Source organism: Ahaetulla prasina, chromosome 1 (genome assembly GCF_028640845.1).
Source record: "Ahaetulla prasina isolate Xishuangbanna chromosome 1, ASM2864084v1, whole genome shotgun sequence".
Lineage (NCBI taxonomy): Eukaryota > Metazoa > Chordata > Lepidosauria > Squamata > Colubridae > Ahaetulla > Ahaetulla prasina.
In genome coordinates this window covers 322,781,314-322,799,287 of record NC_080539.1, presented here as the reverse complement: position 1 = coordinate 322,799,287, position 17,974 = coordinate 322,781,314, and the positions used below count along the sequence as shown (strand labels likewise).

The following is a 17,974-nucleotide window of genomic DNA, read 5'->3' as shown; positions in this document are numbered from 1 at the left end:
GGTTTGTATGAAAGCACACACTATGCCTTGGGATGGCCTCATTCTAGAACATGGTTAAAAGGGAACATAGGTAGTGCCTGCTTAACTAACTAAGGAAATTATTTGACCACTTGGAAAAAGATAAGATTAGTCAATTTTACACCTTCAGCTTTTGTTTGCCTAACTTATCAGGCTCCAGAAACCAAGAAAGAAAGGTGATTCTTTGAAACAGATTTCTTTATTGTTCCTCACCTAAGGACAGAATCTTGTCAAAGTAAAGTATGCTACTGCCCCCCCTCCCTCAATAACACATATACTCTGGAACTACTAGTTCTTCACCCTTTTTTTCAAACTATCCAAACTGAGTTGTCTCTTGTTCCTCCGGAATTCACCTTGTCCATTCTGGGAATCCAGATTACATTACATTACATAACCACTCCCACATCCCCTGGAATGCTGGAGAGCCACAGAATGGGAGCCACAGACGCTACACCATGGGTTTTGGATTTCCTGGGCCTCAGCAAGTGAAGAGGAATTGTCTTGGACAGCATATAAAATATATAATATAGTTAATGTATATAAATCACATTAAAAGTTTATGATTATGTGAGGCCACATTAATAGCTGTCCAGGGCTGTGTGCTGCTCATGAGTTGGACGTAGCTGCTCTACGCAAACAGATTATTCTTGTCAAATTTCTCCTTTGCTCGAGCTTTCTTCCCCCCTCCCCTTCGAAACAGAAATTGGAAAGGGACTTCAAGAGAATCCCTTTCCCGTTTGCTCTTTTACACTTCAAAATATACACCAGTTGACATTGTGATCATATAACCAAGGAGATGCTGACAGTTACAATCTTGTGGACCTGTTGTAAGTTTTTTCGGTGCTGACATAACTTTAACAGTTGCTGAACAAGTGGTGGATAAGCGAGGACTACTTGTATGTTAATAACATCTAGTTAGCTGTCACTTCTGATCGTTATTTGTAGTCTTAGTTTCTATGGCCTTGAAATAATTTTGGTTAGCTTCCCTACGTTTGTGTTTACATTTATGTACTTGGAACAGAGCTATTATGCCCTCCTCTGAACTTTTTCTCATTTGTTCATATCCTTCTGGAAATGAAATCAATTCTCAATAAAAAGACTTCCAACATTTTTTATAATGCAACCCAGAGCCACATTAGCAATTGTAGTAACTGTCTATTGATTCATATTCAGTTGTTGAAAATGGTTATACCCAAGCTCTTCTCAAATGTGCTCCCAAGCCATAAATTCCCACCTTACATATTACACCCATTTTTTCTCCTAAATGAAACCTTACATTTCTCACATTGAAACAGTTGGTTCCCCTTGGCTGCCTTCATTCAACCTGCCCAGATTAGATTGTAATCTCAAACTGTTACCCTGGCCATTGGAATCATATGGGTTACTGCTCTCCAACAGTGTAAAGTCCTTACTGCTGACTTCCTAAATGCAATATGCCAGCCATTTGAGATTCCCTTTTCTATAGGACTATGCAAATATCAAGAGTTTACAATGAAAATGTCACATGGAACCTTATCAAAAACTTTGCTGAAATTAAGCTTCTTCCTTTCATCCGCATCTTACATTGTTTGTACGTTCTGCCTTTTTTTCATAGCCACTTTGAGGCAAAAGTGATTGAAACAGTGAAAAACGGCTTGTCATATGTATAGCTCTAAAGACTTCACAGTTCTCCCAGTTTGCCTTTTAATAAGTTTATCCAGTTGGTAAGTCAATATAATTGTTGGCTTTTGGAATTTGTTATCCTAACTATGTGAATTATTTCTATACTTGACAGGGCATGGACAGCGGGTTTGCAGGAGGAGAAGATGAAATTTATAATGTCTATGATCAGCCCTGGAGAAGTGGTAAAGACATGGCCCAAAATATATACAGACCAAGTAAAAATGTCGATAAGGACATGTATGGTGATGATTTGGAAACAAGAATAAAAACTACTAACAGGTAAGGAAATAAATGTGAACCTCAGTGATTGGATTTTTACAAGAAATGTATTACATTTTCTACTTTCTTGCCTCTTGCAGGTTTGTTCCTGATAAGGAATTTTCTGGCTCAGATCGTAGACAAAGAGGAAGAGAAGGACCAGTTCAATTTGAGGAAGATCCTTTTGGTCTAGACAAATTCTTAGAGGAGGCAAAACAGCACGGGGGCTCGAAAAGACCTTCTGATAGCAACCGCCCTAAAGAACATGATCATGAGGGCAAAAAGAGAAGGAAAGAGTAAAAAACTGATTTCTCTCTGGCTGCTGAGACTGAATTCAGAGCTTTAACTAGCTCTTGCTGAAAATAATGTACCATGAGTGTTCAAAGGCAATGTTTCCCAATGGAATAGAGAAGAAAAAGCAGACTGCTGAATAACATAAGTTCTGTATCTTGGTTTCTAAGTATATTCATCCTTTGTTTCAACAGAGAAGGAGTGATGTATTCTTTATTTTAAAAAGTTATTCCAGGTATATTCTCTTGTACATAATTTTCTCTATTTCTGCTATGTATTCTACTTGAAAAAAAGGCAAGAGTACTAATTGATTTGCTCTGATGTAACTATCCAGTTCCATTTAACCTGAAAGGAGCAGTTGCACTCAATTAAGATGAATATATACATGCCGAAGTTTATTTTAATTTCTTTACATAGCAATTAAATAAAGGCCCCTTCCTTTTAATTGGAATTAGCAAGTATTTCATCTGACTGTTTTTTCTTGACGTTTAACTTCAAGCTGAAAGATAAGACAAAAAAACAACAACTCAATACCCATTTTCAATTTTAACCAAAACAAATATCTGGGCTATCTATTATTTCCATTGTTAAACAATAGTCTGCATTATCTACTGAATACTGAATTATTACTGAATACCTTTCAGACATCGATACACATTGAAGTTAAGCTACCCTTATAACCCTATTGCAGTGTACTTTTAATTAGAGAGGCACATAAGGAACATTTATCTTATCCCATGTGCAGAAGAAATACCACAGCTAAATTTATAAGACCTATTCTGGATAGATTATCCCAACATTTGGAGCTTCTTTGTTGTAGCTTTTAGCCAAGACAAATTTTGGATTGTCTTTCAGGACAAGGAAGGCTGCTACATTCTGTTCCTCTTTTCCTTTTATCACACCTACATGTTCTTTCCTCTGATCATTGAAGCACCAGCCTCTTTCTCTCCTTTGGTTGCTGCCATAACTTTACATGAATTTAAGCATAACAATGTATATACTCCAGCCAGCATGCCAGTTCTTTCTACCAATTATCTCAATGTCTTCCTTCCCTTTGCTGTTTGTATCGTTGATGGGTTTTCCTTTTCCTTCCTGTCTCCCATCTCAGAATGTATGTTTTGATTCTAGCATGTACAGCCCACGCACAAAATGCTTTGCATAGCCTGCTTTTAAGTGTTACTTAATTGTAGAAACTGGGTTTTTTAAAATGTGTATAAATAACAGAATAATGAAGCTTTCTGTGAAATAAACAGAGGCACTTGATGTATCTTAAAGAACTGAAATTACCTGTGACCCTTCAAAAAAATGATCTTTTAACAAAGCATTATTGCGACTTTCTTCTGTAGCAAATCCAATCCAGCCAAAACCTTTATGGAACCCTGTTTCTACATTCTGAAGATTAAAGAGAATATATTAGTTCATCATATATCTGAATAAATTTTCTCTCTTACATTTGGGAACCATATTCATGGTTAGTTACTGCTTGGAGTTTATATTCAAACTGAACCCGTAAATTATTTTATCTGTTAGGTAAATTAGAAACCATTTTCCAATATGCAAAACTAATTTGATAGAAACGGTCTTATGGAATAATAGTTCTAAAGAGAATGGTGTTGGTATTTTATTTTTCTTGTATTTATTGGATACAGAATACTGAAGTACAGTGTATGCATTTTCTGAAAGCAACCCCAATTCAATTCTGCATCCTTTTAAATAGTTGTGTGTATGATCACACTATGTTAATAATAAAGGATTTTAAAATATTAGTTAGGCAGTAAGATGTATTTGATTGTTTACTCAAATTTATATATGCTGATGTATGTGTTGCTCCATTTCCAGAGATTCTACACAGCTTACAGTAATATAATTTTTACTTCCTTTTTAATGTTAAACATGCAAAATTTGCAGCAAAATACTTGAAATTACATATCAAGTCCTATTAGTTCTGGGGGAATTTAGAACAAATGTGCACTTATCTCATTAAATCAGTGGAAGTCAAATTATTCAAGGATGACTAAATCGTTTCTACAATCAGCTAAGAAAGGCAGACAAAGCAGTCTATTTTCTTTTAAAGCAGTGATGAACAACAGTATTCAATTTCACATGCATTGGTCATATGCAGCAATGGTACTATAAAAAGCACTGGTTGCCAAATAGTTCTAAAAGCTAAAGCAAAGATGTAAGCTTTACAACAGGTATGTGTATCAAACAAATATTAATGCTTTACTTTGTACACAGAAACTAAGATTCTGTATAAAATATTTTTACGCATTTCTAATTCCAAAACACCTTAGTTATAATAACAAAAGCATTGTATTCTTAATAGTGAAGTTTTTATTGGCTGGTAACATAGGGAAAGTTACCTTTGAATTATTCCAAATATGATAATGGAAGAAGGAAATTTTTATATGATAATTTTGTCCTGAATCTCATACCTTACACTTGTTTAAAACCTGAAAAGGTAGAACTGAAATCATCCACATCAAAGGATAATCACTATCACTACACAAAGCTTCCAGTCTTTATAAAAAATAACTTTGTTCTTCCCAGATAAAAAATGTTTACTAGGAAAATAGGGAAGTTAATAATATAGCCTTATTAATTAGCTTCAAGTATGCTGAACTAAAAAGATAAAAGTAAATGTTGCCCCTGTCCAGTTGTGTCCGACTCTAGGGAGTGTGCTCAGCTGAGGTAGCCAGCATTGTCCAAAGACTTTTCTGTGGCCAAGGCTCACAGAATACTGATATCTTCCCACCAAAATGGTACCTATTTATCTACTTGCATTAGCCTCATCAATTTGGTGCCCCACAAGTATGTTAAACTATAGTCCTCATAATCCCTACAGCAGCTAAAAATAAAACCTCAAACAAACTATACAGGCTCAGTATTACAGAAAGTACGGTAGTGATGAAAAGTTTGTGAAGCCTTATCCATAAGCTTCCAGTATTATGGCCTACAATGTTGTCAGTGCTTGAATAAGAATTATTCAGATAGGAAATTCTGATTAAATGAACAGCACAAATGCTGCAGCATGTCCACTGAACAAATAGCCAATATTTTCACTGATTGTTGGAAAAATTTGAATAGTCAGCTCTTTTAAGAAGTCAGATGAAATTGAAACATACAGTGATGTGAGCTTGAAGGATCCTCTCCATAAAACTAAAAATTGGTTGTTACTATCAACCTTTGCTATTAATTAACACATTTATGGTAGTGATTATCAAAAGATTTCTACAAACCTCTTGTCTCTACTTAATGAAAGTGGGAAGGGCTACAGATCTGTTGCCAAAGTTTCTGGCTTGTACCATTACACAGTATGAAAACCAATAGCATTCTTAAACTTTTCATTTTGTCAGCTACCCAAAATCATTCCTAACAGTAAGACATGCAATACTCTAGAAAATTGCAAACATTTACATAGTAATGGCAAAGGATCTAAATGTGACTTTTTAATTTTCTAATATTTTCATGTGTGTACAAGAAAACACTGAATAAGATGTACATGAGAGAATACAAAGGAAACCATTACTTTCCCAAAAGGACATTGGCAATGGTCCAGTAGGCTATTAAAACATTTTAAAGACAAGTGAGATTAAGGTGGAATTTGTGGTCTCAGATGTGGACAGTTTGCAATGGCTAATATATAAATGAGCTGAAAAAGTTCTGTAAAAAAAGAATGGTCAAAATATCTCCAAACTGATCAATAGATATCTATGAATATGGATTTTATGTATTCAATAAATACATGTTACACTGCTTGATGACCTCATTCCAAAAATGAAGTTTGCGCCACACTGTAGATCACAGTATTGAAAGATTAAAAGCAGTTTTAAAGAGTTCCCAAACTTCTAACCACTTAAAATAACCTAGAATAGTTTTCTTAAAACTTTTTTTCTTTTAGGATCCCTTCCAATTTTAAAAAATTATGGCGGACTCCAAAAAAGCTTTTGTTTGTATGGATATTAACCACCATAATAAAAAATAAAGTTGACCCATTTACTGCCGTTACCTCTTCTCGCAGTTTGATGGGATTTTAATACTGGATTATTTTTCAACGTAAGTTTGCAAACAGTTTTGATTTCAGGAACCCAAGACGCACTTGAAGAAGCACTGCACTTTAAAAGAAAACTGCCAGAAAACCTTTATAAATGTCATGCCTACCTACTTACCTGTTTATTTATTTACCAACAATACCATTGGTCAAATACGATTTGAATATTTTTACATTGGATAAATCATTTAATGATCATGATACTTACAAATGGCAGGATGCATTTCTTCACAGGTCCAAATTGAGTAAAATATTCTCGTAGTTCATCTTTTTTTAAAAAAAAGGCAGGAGATATCATTTATGTATTACATTTCAAAGAATCAGGAGCAAACTAATTTCTAACAGCCATTTTCTCAATTGATGGGTGATCTATTGTGGGCTCAGAAAATGACCTCCTGAGGAGCAGGGCTAGTCACCCTAAATTTCTCACTATCACTTGGGATGATAATATATTACATGCATTTGACTAGAAATGGGTGACTAAACTTAACAGCTTGATGCTGCTCAGAATGTTTGACTTCAAATTTCAAAAAGTTCTACAACACAGCAAACAGGAATTGCAGACTATAGGAACCATTTGCACTTCAGTTTGAGATGCAGACAACACAGACTCATCCCCAACAGCCTGTGTTCTGTCTTCAACGGTACAGACACAGGGCAGAAAAGACCCTGCAGCGAAGAAGGCTCCGCACCCATTTGCACTACTCAGGTAACCCTGAGGGTAGAAATAAAACCCCCTATGCCTATGGCCTCAAAGACTTCTCTTAAAAAATGCAAATGACCAGCTGTCTGCAAGGAATATAAATCCTTCCATTCCCCACCATCCAGTTAGAGCTGAAGAGCTTCTTGGAGAAGCCAAACGTCTTTAAAGGAAAAACAAGCAAGCCCAAGTTGCCTCCTGAAAAAGCACCTTTGGGACAACCATGATCTGGATGACTGAGAATCTCTATAGAGTACAGCAAACAGCAATGGCAACGAGGTTTTTTGGGAAACCACATCCTCCAATTGCTCAAAACGTATGCCCAAACTAGCATTCACGAAGCAGAAAAATCCGCTTCGGCCTCTTCACAGGAAATAAATTGGCATCCCGCTCTCAGTAAGAGAGCTGTCTCGGGGATCTACCCCTATCCTTTGGCGGAACAAAAGCTTCAGTCCCTTCAAACCACAAGCGAGGGAAAATCCTCAGCACCCCGTTAGCCATCATCAGAAAACGCATCTTCTCCCACTCACTTTCCTCCACGCTCCAGGGTATTCGCCTAACGAAGACCTCGAAGACGCGCCGAGAAACCCCCCTCGCTGCCATCTTAAAACGAGGGACAACGACCTTGCCCGGCTGAGGCGGTCTCCAGCCAATGGGAGGCTGGCTTCCGCCTGCTTCGGCGGAGCGCGTGCCAGGTCACGCCTTGAGCTAAGATGGCGGCGGCCACGCGGGAGGAAGATGCGTTCCGTCGCCTCTTTCGTTTCTATCGGCGATGGGAGGGGTCGGATCCTAGCGGGGTGATTGACTTCTCGAAGCCAGCGGGCCAGCAGGTAAGCCGAATGGAGCCCTTCGCTCTGCCCGGCGGATCCTGCCAGGAAGACGCCAGGAAAGCCTTCCTTTTGAGAGATCCTCCCCTTTTCCGCTGCACGTGCTGCACGTTTTTCCTCATTCGGCGCGAAGGCTTCGCAGGAACGATCTGGGGAAGGTCTCCATTTGACATCATGGCGGGAAAAGACTTGCTCGGCCAATTCTGACCAGCCGATACCTTCTGTTCAGTTTCTAAAGGTTCCCCCCATACCCCGTGCAGCATTAAGCAAAGTATTGGCCGTGTTTGAACCTGCTAAATCGCAAACCATTGTTTAGTACAGGGGTCTCCAACCTTGGCAATTTTAAGCCTGGCGGACTTCAACTCCCAGCAAAGCTGGCTGGGGAATTCTGGAAGTTTATTTATTTATTTATTTATTTTATTTTTATTTATTTATTTTGTCACAACAGTATATATTTTTTTTTAAATTTATGGGTTTTAATTGGGTTTTTATTATTTATTCTAAATTTTTAATTTCGGCCCAATTGAATAAGTTTTTTAATTGTATTTTAATTGTGTTTATATTGTAACATTATTGTGTATTTTATTTGGCTGTGAACCGCCCTGAGTCCTTCGGGAGAAGGGCGGTATAGAAATTTAAATAATAAATAAATAAATAAATATAAGTATAAGCACAAAATAAGTATACTACATATAAGCATATATATAAGCATAAGTATGTAATAACTATATTAATTGGATATATTGAAAGGAAACAATAGGACAGGAACGGTAGGCATGCTTGTGCTCTTATGCACGCCCCTTTGAAGTCCGCCAGGCTTAAAGTTGCCAAGGTTGGAGACCCCTGGTTTAGTACTTTACCAGTGGCAGCCTTGAGGATAAAAATCATGTTACAGTTGACATAAACAATGTTTAAAAGTATCCCGATAGGAAAACGTTTGCCTGTTATGTTGCTGGTTCAAAACTATTTTTTTTAATAGTATGTCACAACCGTTCAGTAGGAAGACCAGATTTTAATCGATCCTCAACTACAGAAACTCGGGGATTTTGGAGCCATTTGCTGCCAGTCAGTCCAACCTATCTCACTGTTCTGTGAAACTAAGTTTCAAGTGAAATTTTGAAATCTAAGTGAACAAGTGAAAATCCACTTGTGTAACATTGGATGAAACAACAAAATGATCACATTGTGTTCAAGAACTGCTGGGATCTTCTGATGGAAAGTATAAAAACCTGATGATCAAACAGAGCCAAATCTTTGTTTTAATGTATGCTCTAGAGATAATTTTATCCTTGTGCTATTATTTTTTTTAGTCTGAAGAGAGATTACTGCATTATAAAATTGGCTTATTTAATATACTTGTACCGTAATGTCCATGGAAGATGTGCTTCCTTTTATGATCTTTGACTTCTAATGACAGGTGATGAAAGATCAGTAACCAATTCTTAAAAAATTGTATGGAGCATAACGTAGAAATTACCAGCCATATGAGAATTTTAAATTTTTTTAAAAAAAACATTCCCTACTAGTTAGCTGAGTAACATGTGTACAGGTTCTTATTCTTTTTTTAAAACAAGATTTGGATTATCAGAAATAATCCTGCATCTTTTTGTATCCTGATCCCATTATCTTCTCAAGATAAATAGAATTTATCTGCTGAAGAGAAAATGATTTATGTGTCTGATATATGCAGTCTGATAAGGATTAAGTCATGTCTTCAATAACAAAAGATCCCTTTTAAATAACATCTTTAAAATTAATGTACTAAGTATTGTTTTCTGATTTGCACCAGTTCTTGGACAGGTGAATTAGTCCTCAGTTAATAAAGTAATGAATGCAGTGTAAGTACAGCTCTCCCAAAAGACTTTTTGAAATAGAAAGTAAGTTGTTTGGGTTATAGGATTACCTACTTTTTCTCTAGCATAATTTGTAATTTAAATTATAATCATGTATCTGCACAAGTTGGATGTTTATCCATTATCCCATTCAAAGTGGAATTATGGTGCAGTAGTTAGAATGCAGTACTGCATGCTACTTCTGCTGGCTGCCTGCAATTTGGCAGGTCAAATCTCACCAGGCTCAAGGTTGATTCCGCCTTCCATCCATTTGAGGTGGGTAAAATGAGGACCCAAATTGTTGGGGGCAATATGCTGACTCTGGAAATGCTAGAGCCAATAAGCCACAATTCCTGTGATAGCAATAGCACTTAGACTTATATATTGCTTCACAATGCTTTACAGCCCTCTCTAAGCGGTTGTCAACCCTTTATTGGCTCTAGCATTTCCAGAGTTAATAGCTATTGTGAATATCAAATTATTTGCAGGAAGAAAAGCAAGCTATTTGTCAGAACATTGTGATTTCAGGTTGAATTAACTTACTACTACTAAATTAGAAATAAAATATAATAAAGTTCTCCATAGTTCCTAATAAATAAGTACTATTTATTGTCTTGTACTTGTCAATTTTCATATGAAAGTCAATGTCACTTTTGAAAAGCTGAAAGTATATATTGCATGTTTTTAATACATATATGTGATTTACAAGCATTCAGAATCCAAGTAGCAATCATGCATTACTGGGACATTTGAGATATTTTAAATAAATAAAGTCTTTAAGTCACTGTTGACTCTTTGTGACTGTCTACACAGGTTCCTGCAGTCTACCTGGCAAGATTTTGGAGGTGGTTTGCCATTGCCTTCTTTCTAAGGCTGATACAATGCCTGGCAACGGTCACCCAGTTGGATTAGAACTCACAATGTCCCAATTTTTAGCCTAATGCTTTAACTACTATACCAATCTGGAATTCTTTGATATATTTTAAGCACATACAAATATAAGGTTAATTTTGTGGTTGTGAAATCAGGTAGAAATAGACACTAGAAAGATTCCAGGTATACTACAGTAGTGGCCGAAATTGTGGAAACCTTTTTGGGAAAAGTGTATTTTCGAAAACTAGCTAATAACACCACTATTTTTTGCAGTAGTACCATAACATTTTATATCAATGGAAAGATAATTTAATCAAGAATGTAATGCAATAACTTTTATGAAGGATTTGCTATTAGAAAAGCACTTACTTAGTTGGGTGGAACCAACTAAGTTTAGCATGAATTACGACCTTGCAACATCTTCCCATGGTGTGAACTAAATCTTTTGGTTCTGTAGCTGTTGTAACGTGAAACCAAAATTGAATGATTGCTTCTGTTAACTGGATTTTATTGCTGGGTCGCCTCTGACTAACAAATTTCTTTAGTCGGCTCCATAAATTTTCAATTAGGTTAAGATCTGGGCTATTCCCAGGCCATTCCAGCAATGGAATATGATTATCTTGAACACCCCCCCCCCAAGTGTGTTATTAGCCATCAAACCTCAAAAATACACATTTTCCCAAAAGGTTTCCACAATTTTGGCCACAATTGTACCTAATCTTCGTAAATTACAGAATTTTGACAGCCTGTCAAATTTTTTTTTTAATTGAAAAAGTTTTAAAAAAACAAAAACATTTTCACCCCCTTTTTCCCCCCTCCCTCCCAGAAAACCCCTTCCCCTCCTTCCCCGGCTTCCCGGGTCAATCACAAGGTATTGTTATACATAAACCAAACATAGAATAAAATTTTCCCTTCCAATCCAATTAACCTCATCCAAAGCTTTTCATCTCCCAACTCCCTCCCCATTACATAAAATAACTTACTAATTATTCAAAGGCAATCTGATATTTCTTAATCTGATATCTGTTTTGTAGATAATCAATCCATTTTTTCCATTCAATTAAATATCTTTCCTGCGTATTGTCTTTTAAAAAAGCTGAGATTTTAGCCATCTCAGCCAAATTAATGACTTTCAGTATCCATTCTTCTATTGTAGGTACCTCTTCTTTCTTCCAGTATTGTCCAATCAACAGTCTTGCTGCTGTTATTAAATTCAGAATCAGTTTAGTCTCAATCCCTGTACAATCCGTTATAATTCCCAAAAGGAAAAATTGTGGCAGGAACTTTATCTTCTTCTTCAGTACATTTGAATAATCCACCAAATTCTTATCCAAAAGGCCTTAATTTTCTTGCAAGTCCACCAAATATGAAAATATGTAGCGTCATCACAATCACACCTCCAACATTTCGTTTGGATATCAGGATACATACATGATAATTTTTTGGGATCTAAGTGCCATCTATAAAACATCTTATAAAAATTTTCCCTTAAATTCTGTGCTTGTGTAAACTTAACATTTCTAACCCAGATTTTCTCCCATGTTTCCAACATTATTGGTTCCTGAATATTCTGTGCCCATTTTATCATACAGTCCTTTACCAAATCCTTTTCCGAATCTATTTAGCCTGTCAAATTTTTATTTGTCTCATTTTACATCAAACGGAATCAAGGCAGGTTATTTTGAATTTCTCATGCTTTCCATCTTTCCAGATTGAGTTGCCATTTCACTTCACTTAAAGGCTTTTCTTCATCAAAGTTATTGCTACATTCCTCTACCCCTCTGAGGAATGGGTAGAGTTGGTATATTTACAACTTTGGTTAACTATCTTTTCAATAAGAATCTATGGATATCTTTCTGGCTATCTGATATCCAAGGATTTCTTTTTAACTAGGTGGTCACCCATCCTCTGAAGTTAACCTCAGTAAGTGATCAGGATGCCTACAGAGCAGGATTACATCCAGTTACCCAATGGAAAGCTTATGGCCTAGATAATTATCCAGGTGAGCATATTTTGGATATCTCAGCATAAAATCTAAATTTAGTCAGTAGAACAACCAATAATGTATGCAACGTTTTTGGAAGAGGCATGTTATAATACTTTTGTTTCTGTTTTTTTCAGTGTTCATAATTTAAGTGTCTGGGACAGGCCACATCTACATTTTTTCTTTTTCACCCATTTTTATTTTTATCTAGGATTCATATATATTAATAATCCCTTTCTTCCGGGCTCTCAGCGCCATTGGGTGAAGCAATGTCTAAAGAAATATATACAGAAACCTAATGTGTGCAATTTGGATATGCATATGTCTTCTGAAGAAATTGCTGATATTTGGGGGAAGAGTAAATCTCAGCTTCGGTAAGTCATGTCTCTGGGTTATCTCATAACAAATTTGGTCAAACAACACAATAGCCATTATGCTGTAGGTTGGGGTGTCAAACTGGCGGCCCACGGCCCAGATGCATCACGTGCAGGCCACACCCACCCCGGCTCCGCAAAGGCAAAAAAATGGTGCGATAAGTCACATGACGCGATTGAGTTTGACACCGTGCTGTAGGTGCTTGGTTCCTTTCTTGTAAACTGCAGCTACTTTTAATCCCTATGAGTTGGTGGTTAAAAACCAATGTCATCTGTATTCAGTCCTCTTTTGCTGAGGGTTGAAAGAATCTCACTTCAGACTTTTTTCAATCCAAAAGTTCTTAATAACTAAAAAGCAGTTAATGAGAAATTCATGAAAGTGATTAGAAAGGAACTTCGCAAACCCAACATTCTTAAAGGTGCCTCCACTTTCAACAGAGCTGCCTTCAGTTTTCCTTCTCCAGAAATCATAAACTGCATATTTTACCAAGTTCTATAGACCTATCAAATCTTATGGAAGAGAAGCCTTTTTAAGAAGCCCATTTTGAAGGATGTGGAACGGAGAAGGTCTATCTGTCTATCTGACATTTACATGTCCTTGCTTAGCGATCACAATTAGGATTAGCAACTGCCTTGCTAAGCAGAAAATTGTGGGTCAATAACAGGCTTACAACCCATTATTTCCCATTCAGTTGTTAAGCAAATCACCATGATCGTTGAATGAAACATCATCATATGACAATGATTTACGATTTCTACTTCTCCATGAACTCTGCTGATTGTAAACCTGTTATGCAGCACACAAATGGTGATCGGGTGATCACAAGATGCTGCGACAATTGTAATTTGAAGATTGGTCACAAAGCTTTTACACCATAGTAACTTAGAATGGCCATTAAATGAGGATTTAGTAAGCAAGGACTAACGATGATTGCCCATCTGAAGACACAAATACACCTACTGTTCTTTCTTCCTTCTATTTTTATATTGAACTTCTTTTAAATATTTTTAATATTGAAAAATTGTACCTGGAAGTCTATGGGAAGCCAGTGTAGCTCATAATGTATATTGTATGGACATAATAAGAAACACCCGTAATTACCTGAGCCACTGCAAGTTTCCTGATAGTGTTCAAGGGTAGCCTCATGTACAGTATATTCCAAAATCCAATTGGGAGGTAATTAAATCATGAATAATCATGAGTAGATCCTTCTGATCCAACAACAGGCACAATTACAGAAGGCACAGTTTGTTCCCCAGCAAATCTCTGGCAGTCGGGGCAAATTCCACTAGGAATTTCATGTCCCATACTCATCAGTCACCAGTAGTCCAGGATAAATCATTAGTTCCTTGCTTTGTGGAGTACTTCAGAACTTTATATTCTCTCATTTTTAAAATCTACATGAATCCACTGGAAGAGATTATTCACTAGATCAGAGAGCATCAACATCAGTAGGCTGATACACTCATATCTGTATCTGCCCCATGCATCCAAGTGAAATTGTCAAGGTTCTGCCTGAATCTCTGGAGACTGGAAGAGTTTAGGCTGGGAAGAACACACTTCAACTGAATTCTATCCACAATAATCGATATGTCATTGTTCCTAAACTCTTTTCTTCAACCTCAGTGAATATTTTTTGTGTGTGCATTGGATTTCTAAAAATACAGTATAGATCACATTTCATTCTTCAGATAAGTACAGGTAGCCCTCGACTTACAACAGTTCATTTAGTGATCGTTCAAAGTTACAATACTGAAAAAAGTGACTTTACTTTTTTCACACTTGCGACAATTGCAGCATCACCATGGATACCTGATCAAAATTCAGACATTTGGCAACTAACTCATATTTATGACGGTTGCAGTGTCGTAGGGTCATTTAAATCACCTTCTGACAAGCAAAGACAATGGGGAAACCAGATTCAATTAACAACCATGTTGCTAACTTAAAAACTGTAGTGATTCACTTAACAACTGGCAAGAAAGGCCATAAAATGGGGCAAAATTTGCTTAACAAATATTTCACTTAGCAACAGAAATTTTGGGCTCAATTTTGGTCGTAAGTCAAGGACTACCTGTATGAAAGTTAATTTTTTGACCAACTTTATTTAGAACCATATCAGGGATCTCATTTTATTTTATTTATTAATTTTTATGCATATAAAAATCTCTCCTCTAAGGCAACTTTTCCAAGTCAAACTTTCGCTGAGCTTTTTATAAGTAAAACTGCTTGTGATTATGTTGTTCTTTATCTTTTTAGAAACAAAAGTGCCAGTAAATCACAGCCAAAAAGCTTATTGGAAAAGTTGCGCTGGGTAACTCTAGGTTACCACTATAACTGGAGTACCAAGGTATGCAAGAGGGCAATAGAACCTCCTAAATGATGTGACAGCAAAGATTTGTTTTTATTTTTTCTATGGGTGGCACCAAGGACCACAATCAGACACCAGGGTTTTAAACCCAAAATATTCTAATGAGAATTTAAACCTGAACTAAAAAAAACATTGTTTATCAGACAGCTACAGACAAGGTTAACTCAATGAGCTTTGAGCTTTTTATTGTCTGGTCTTCATAAAAAACTGACCTGTTACCAACCTAAGTAGAAGATTTTTGGTCCTGCTAATGTAAAGGGGGTGATCTTATGGCATGTTACAAAAACTGCTAATTATATATCTGTCTTAAGTCATTTAAGATTGTTGGCAAAAACATTATATAAAGTATACATTAATTCAATGATGCTTTGAAGTTGCTTTAAGTCACTGTTGAGAAAATTAGTTAAGTTACATTGCAAAATTGTTATTTCAGTTAAAAACATTTAATTAACCTTGTGAACTACCACAGAGAGAAATTGCTTCAGATAATAGTGCTTCATATTTTAGAGAGCTGTTATACTTGAGTTTGCAATAAAGAAATCTGATTATTTTCCTTCTATAATTTTGGAATGCTTGACTTTAAGTCAGATAGTAAACTAAAGTTCACTTTAGAATATTAAAAAGTAGCAACCTAAACTTCAATTTAAATTACTTTAAAACATTTCTTATATTGCTGGCTTTGTTATTTAAAAATTCTATTTGCAAGTTCTTTGTTCTTTCTTCTAGAAATATTCAGCAGATAACTATACCCCTTTCCCATCTGATCTGGCTTTCCTGTCAAAACAAGTGGCTAAATCTTGTGGATTTCCCAGCTTCCAAGCAGAAGCAGGGATCCTGAACTATTATCACTTTGATTCATCTTTAGGCATTCATGTGGATGAATCTGAACTGGACCTTTCTTCACCTCTTTTATCATTCAGGTAAGCGGTGCAAATATTTTTAAATGTATATATATGTATATTTCACACATTCTTCTGACTGGTGCAGACCTACATTTCTGGAGATAATAACTCGATATACCAATGATGGTTTAAAATAGGAGTTTAGGGCCAAAGGATAGCTATAATATGTGAAAGCCAAAATAGTAGCATTTTATTTATTTCATTTTATCTTGATCTTTCTTTTCTCAATGGCACATCATACTTGCCTCACATAATTTTTTGAAATATCTTGATGAACTCTTACCACTCAACCTATCTATTTACTTATAGGTTTCTAAGTTCTTTGAACTGGTGGGCACATTTGAAATTTTGAGGGGATATTAATTAATTTGTGGAATAGCTTGCTTCCAGAAGTTGTGGTGCTCCATCATTGGAGGTTTTTAAGAAGAAATTGGACAGCCAATTGTAAGGGTGTTGGACTAGAAGACCTCCAAAGTCCCCTCCAACTCTTATTCTGTAATTCATACCATCCATCACTTATATTAAGATCACTTGGTAGACCCTGCTCATGAACCCATCTATAGGCCTGCTGGCAATGTAAGCACTAAGAATGGCCACTTACAGAACACTGTCCAGAAGGATGACTAGCTCCCACTCTGTCTAGATAGCTTGCTCAGCTGAAATTTTACAAGGTAAAAACCAGTGTTAGGCTAAACTTTAATAATTAATTTAAGTAAATAAACTGTAATTGTTCAGATAAATCTACATTTTCATTATTTTACTTTAATAAATCATTTCAGTGAATTATGCTCCTCCTTTGTACTGGTGTATTTAGAATATTATAGTAATAATAATATTTATCTGCTAAATCTGTTAGATTCAAAGTTTTATTGGCCTTTCCAAAAACTATACGGTACAGGTTTATTTTAGGGCTGATATAAGGTATACAATTTTCAAGAGGAATTGTTTTGTAATCTCCCAAGTAAATTAATACTTTGTAAAAACAAGACCCAATTTGATATAAGTCTGGTGATTTCAATGTTCTGAATTACAATGAAGCTTTTGAATAGCTCACTAAAAGAAGAATATCCTTTTAAAAAGTATAAAGTTGTGCCATATTTGTGTATAGCTATAGCTTTACTAATTCATCTTTCTTTTTTCTGTATTAACTTTCTAGTTTTGGACAGTCATCCATATTTCTGCTGGGAGGATTGAAACGAGATGAAACCCCTGTGGCTCTGTTTACACATAGTGGAGACATTATGATAATGTCTGGTTTCAGCCGCCTCCTGTATCACGCAGTTCCCAAGATTCTTCCCAATCTAGAAGGAAAGCCTTTGCCTTCGTCCTTAGAGCTACCACTCTCTGCTGACCTTCCTGCAGACTCTGTGGTAGAGCCCTGCTCCAGTGACGATTGGCAAACGTGTGCCAGATATTTGGAAGCATCCCGTATTAATATGACTGTGAGACAGGTACTAGCTGAAGATCAGAGCTTCTTGACTGAAACTAGGACAGAGAGCAAACAAAATGCTTTCTCCGCAGACTATCATGAAAAATATACAGAAACCAAAACACACAAGCCTATTACCAACAAATGAGCCCATCTTTTTTTCATCATGACTTCAGAGGCACAAAAAGCCAACACACAGCAGAAGAAATGAGAGATGCCATTGAGAGAAAATTGATTAACTGTGAAAATGATATGTATATGAGCTTCACAGCCAAAGTGTATGGCTCAGGTGAGGAAATCCAGTGCTGTTTCTGTCATGTTAAGATCACATAGCAAATCTATGTATTTTGACCTAAGTTATTTTGATGCTTTGCAGAAATCAACATTCCTTAGTCTATAAA

At 36.2% G+C, this 17,974-nt stretch overlaps 3 protein-coding genes across 3 annotated transcripts in view; 2 read left to right on the top strand and 1 right to left on the bottom strand.

Annotated features, from left to right (window-relative positions):
• Window positions 1-3,995, top strand: part of SNW1 (SNW domain containing 1) — a 21,800-nt gene extending 17,805 nt beyond the window's left edge. Inside the window, exons 13-14 of the mRNA XM_058162447.1 lie at window positions 1,793-1,959; window positions 2,040-3,995. Coding sequence (XP_058018430.1) covers window positions 1,793-1,959; window positions 2,040-2,238 — 366 coding nt within the window. The 3' untranslated portion in view covers window positions 2,239-3,995. The remainder of the gene's footprint in view (window positions 1-1,792; window positions 1,960-2,039) is intronic.
• Window positions 2,598-7,668, bottom strand: SLIRP (SRA stem-loop interacting RNA binding protein). Its single transcript, XM_058162457.1, has 4 exons — window positions 7,511-7,668; window positions 6,489-6,547; window positions 3,517-3,621; window positions 2,598-2,728 (listed from the first exon to the last, which is right to left on the bottom strand). Exons 1-4 carry the CDS (start codon window positions 7,581-7,583, stop codon window positions 2,693-2,695), a joined length of 273 nt encoding a protein of 90 aa, XP_058018440.1. The 5' UTR covers window positions 7,584-7,668; the 3' UTR covers window positions 2,598-2,692.
• On the top strand, window positions 7,555-17,974 carry ALKBH1 (alkB homolog 1, histone H2A dioxygenase). The gene is made up of 6 exons (XM_058162456.1): window positions 7,555-7,810; window positions 12,406-12,514; window positions 12,708-12,870; window positions 15,131-15,221; window positions 15,969-16,162; window positions 17,301-17,974. Exons 1-6 carry the CDS (start codon window positions 7,694-7,696, stop codon window positions 17,719-17,721), a joined length of 1,095 nt encoding a protein of 364 aa, XP_058018439.1. The 5' UTR covers window positions 7,555-7,693; the 3' UTR covers window positions 17,722-17,974.

Bases quoted from the DNA above. Each gene is read 5' to 3' on its own strand.
- SLIRP (XM_058162457.1), bottom strand. From the start codon at position 7,583: ATGGCAGCGAGGGGGGTTTCTCGGCGCGTCTTCGAGGTCTTCGTTAGG. The intron at 6,548-7,510 runs GTGAGTGGGAGA...TTTTAAAAAAAG, and splicing joins ACCCTGGAGCGTGGAGGAAA to ATGAACTACGAGAATATTTT. The intron at 2,729-3,516 runs GTAATTTCAGTT...CTTATCTTTCAG, and splicing joins ATTTTTTTGAAGGGTCACAG to CTTGAAGTTAAACGTCAAGA.
- ALKBH1 (XM_058162456.1), top strand. From the start codon at position 7,694: ATGGCGGCGGCCACGCGGGAGGAAGATGCGTTCCGTCGCCTCTTTCGT. The intron at 7,811-12,405 runs GTAAGCCGAATG...CTTTTTAACTAG, and splicing joins CGAAGCCAGCGGGCCAGCAG to GTGGTCACCCATCCTCTGAA. The intron at 12,515-12,707 runs GTGAGCATATTT...ATTTTTATCTAG, and splicing joins TGGCCTAGATAATTATCCAG to GATTCATATATATTAATAAT.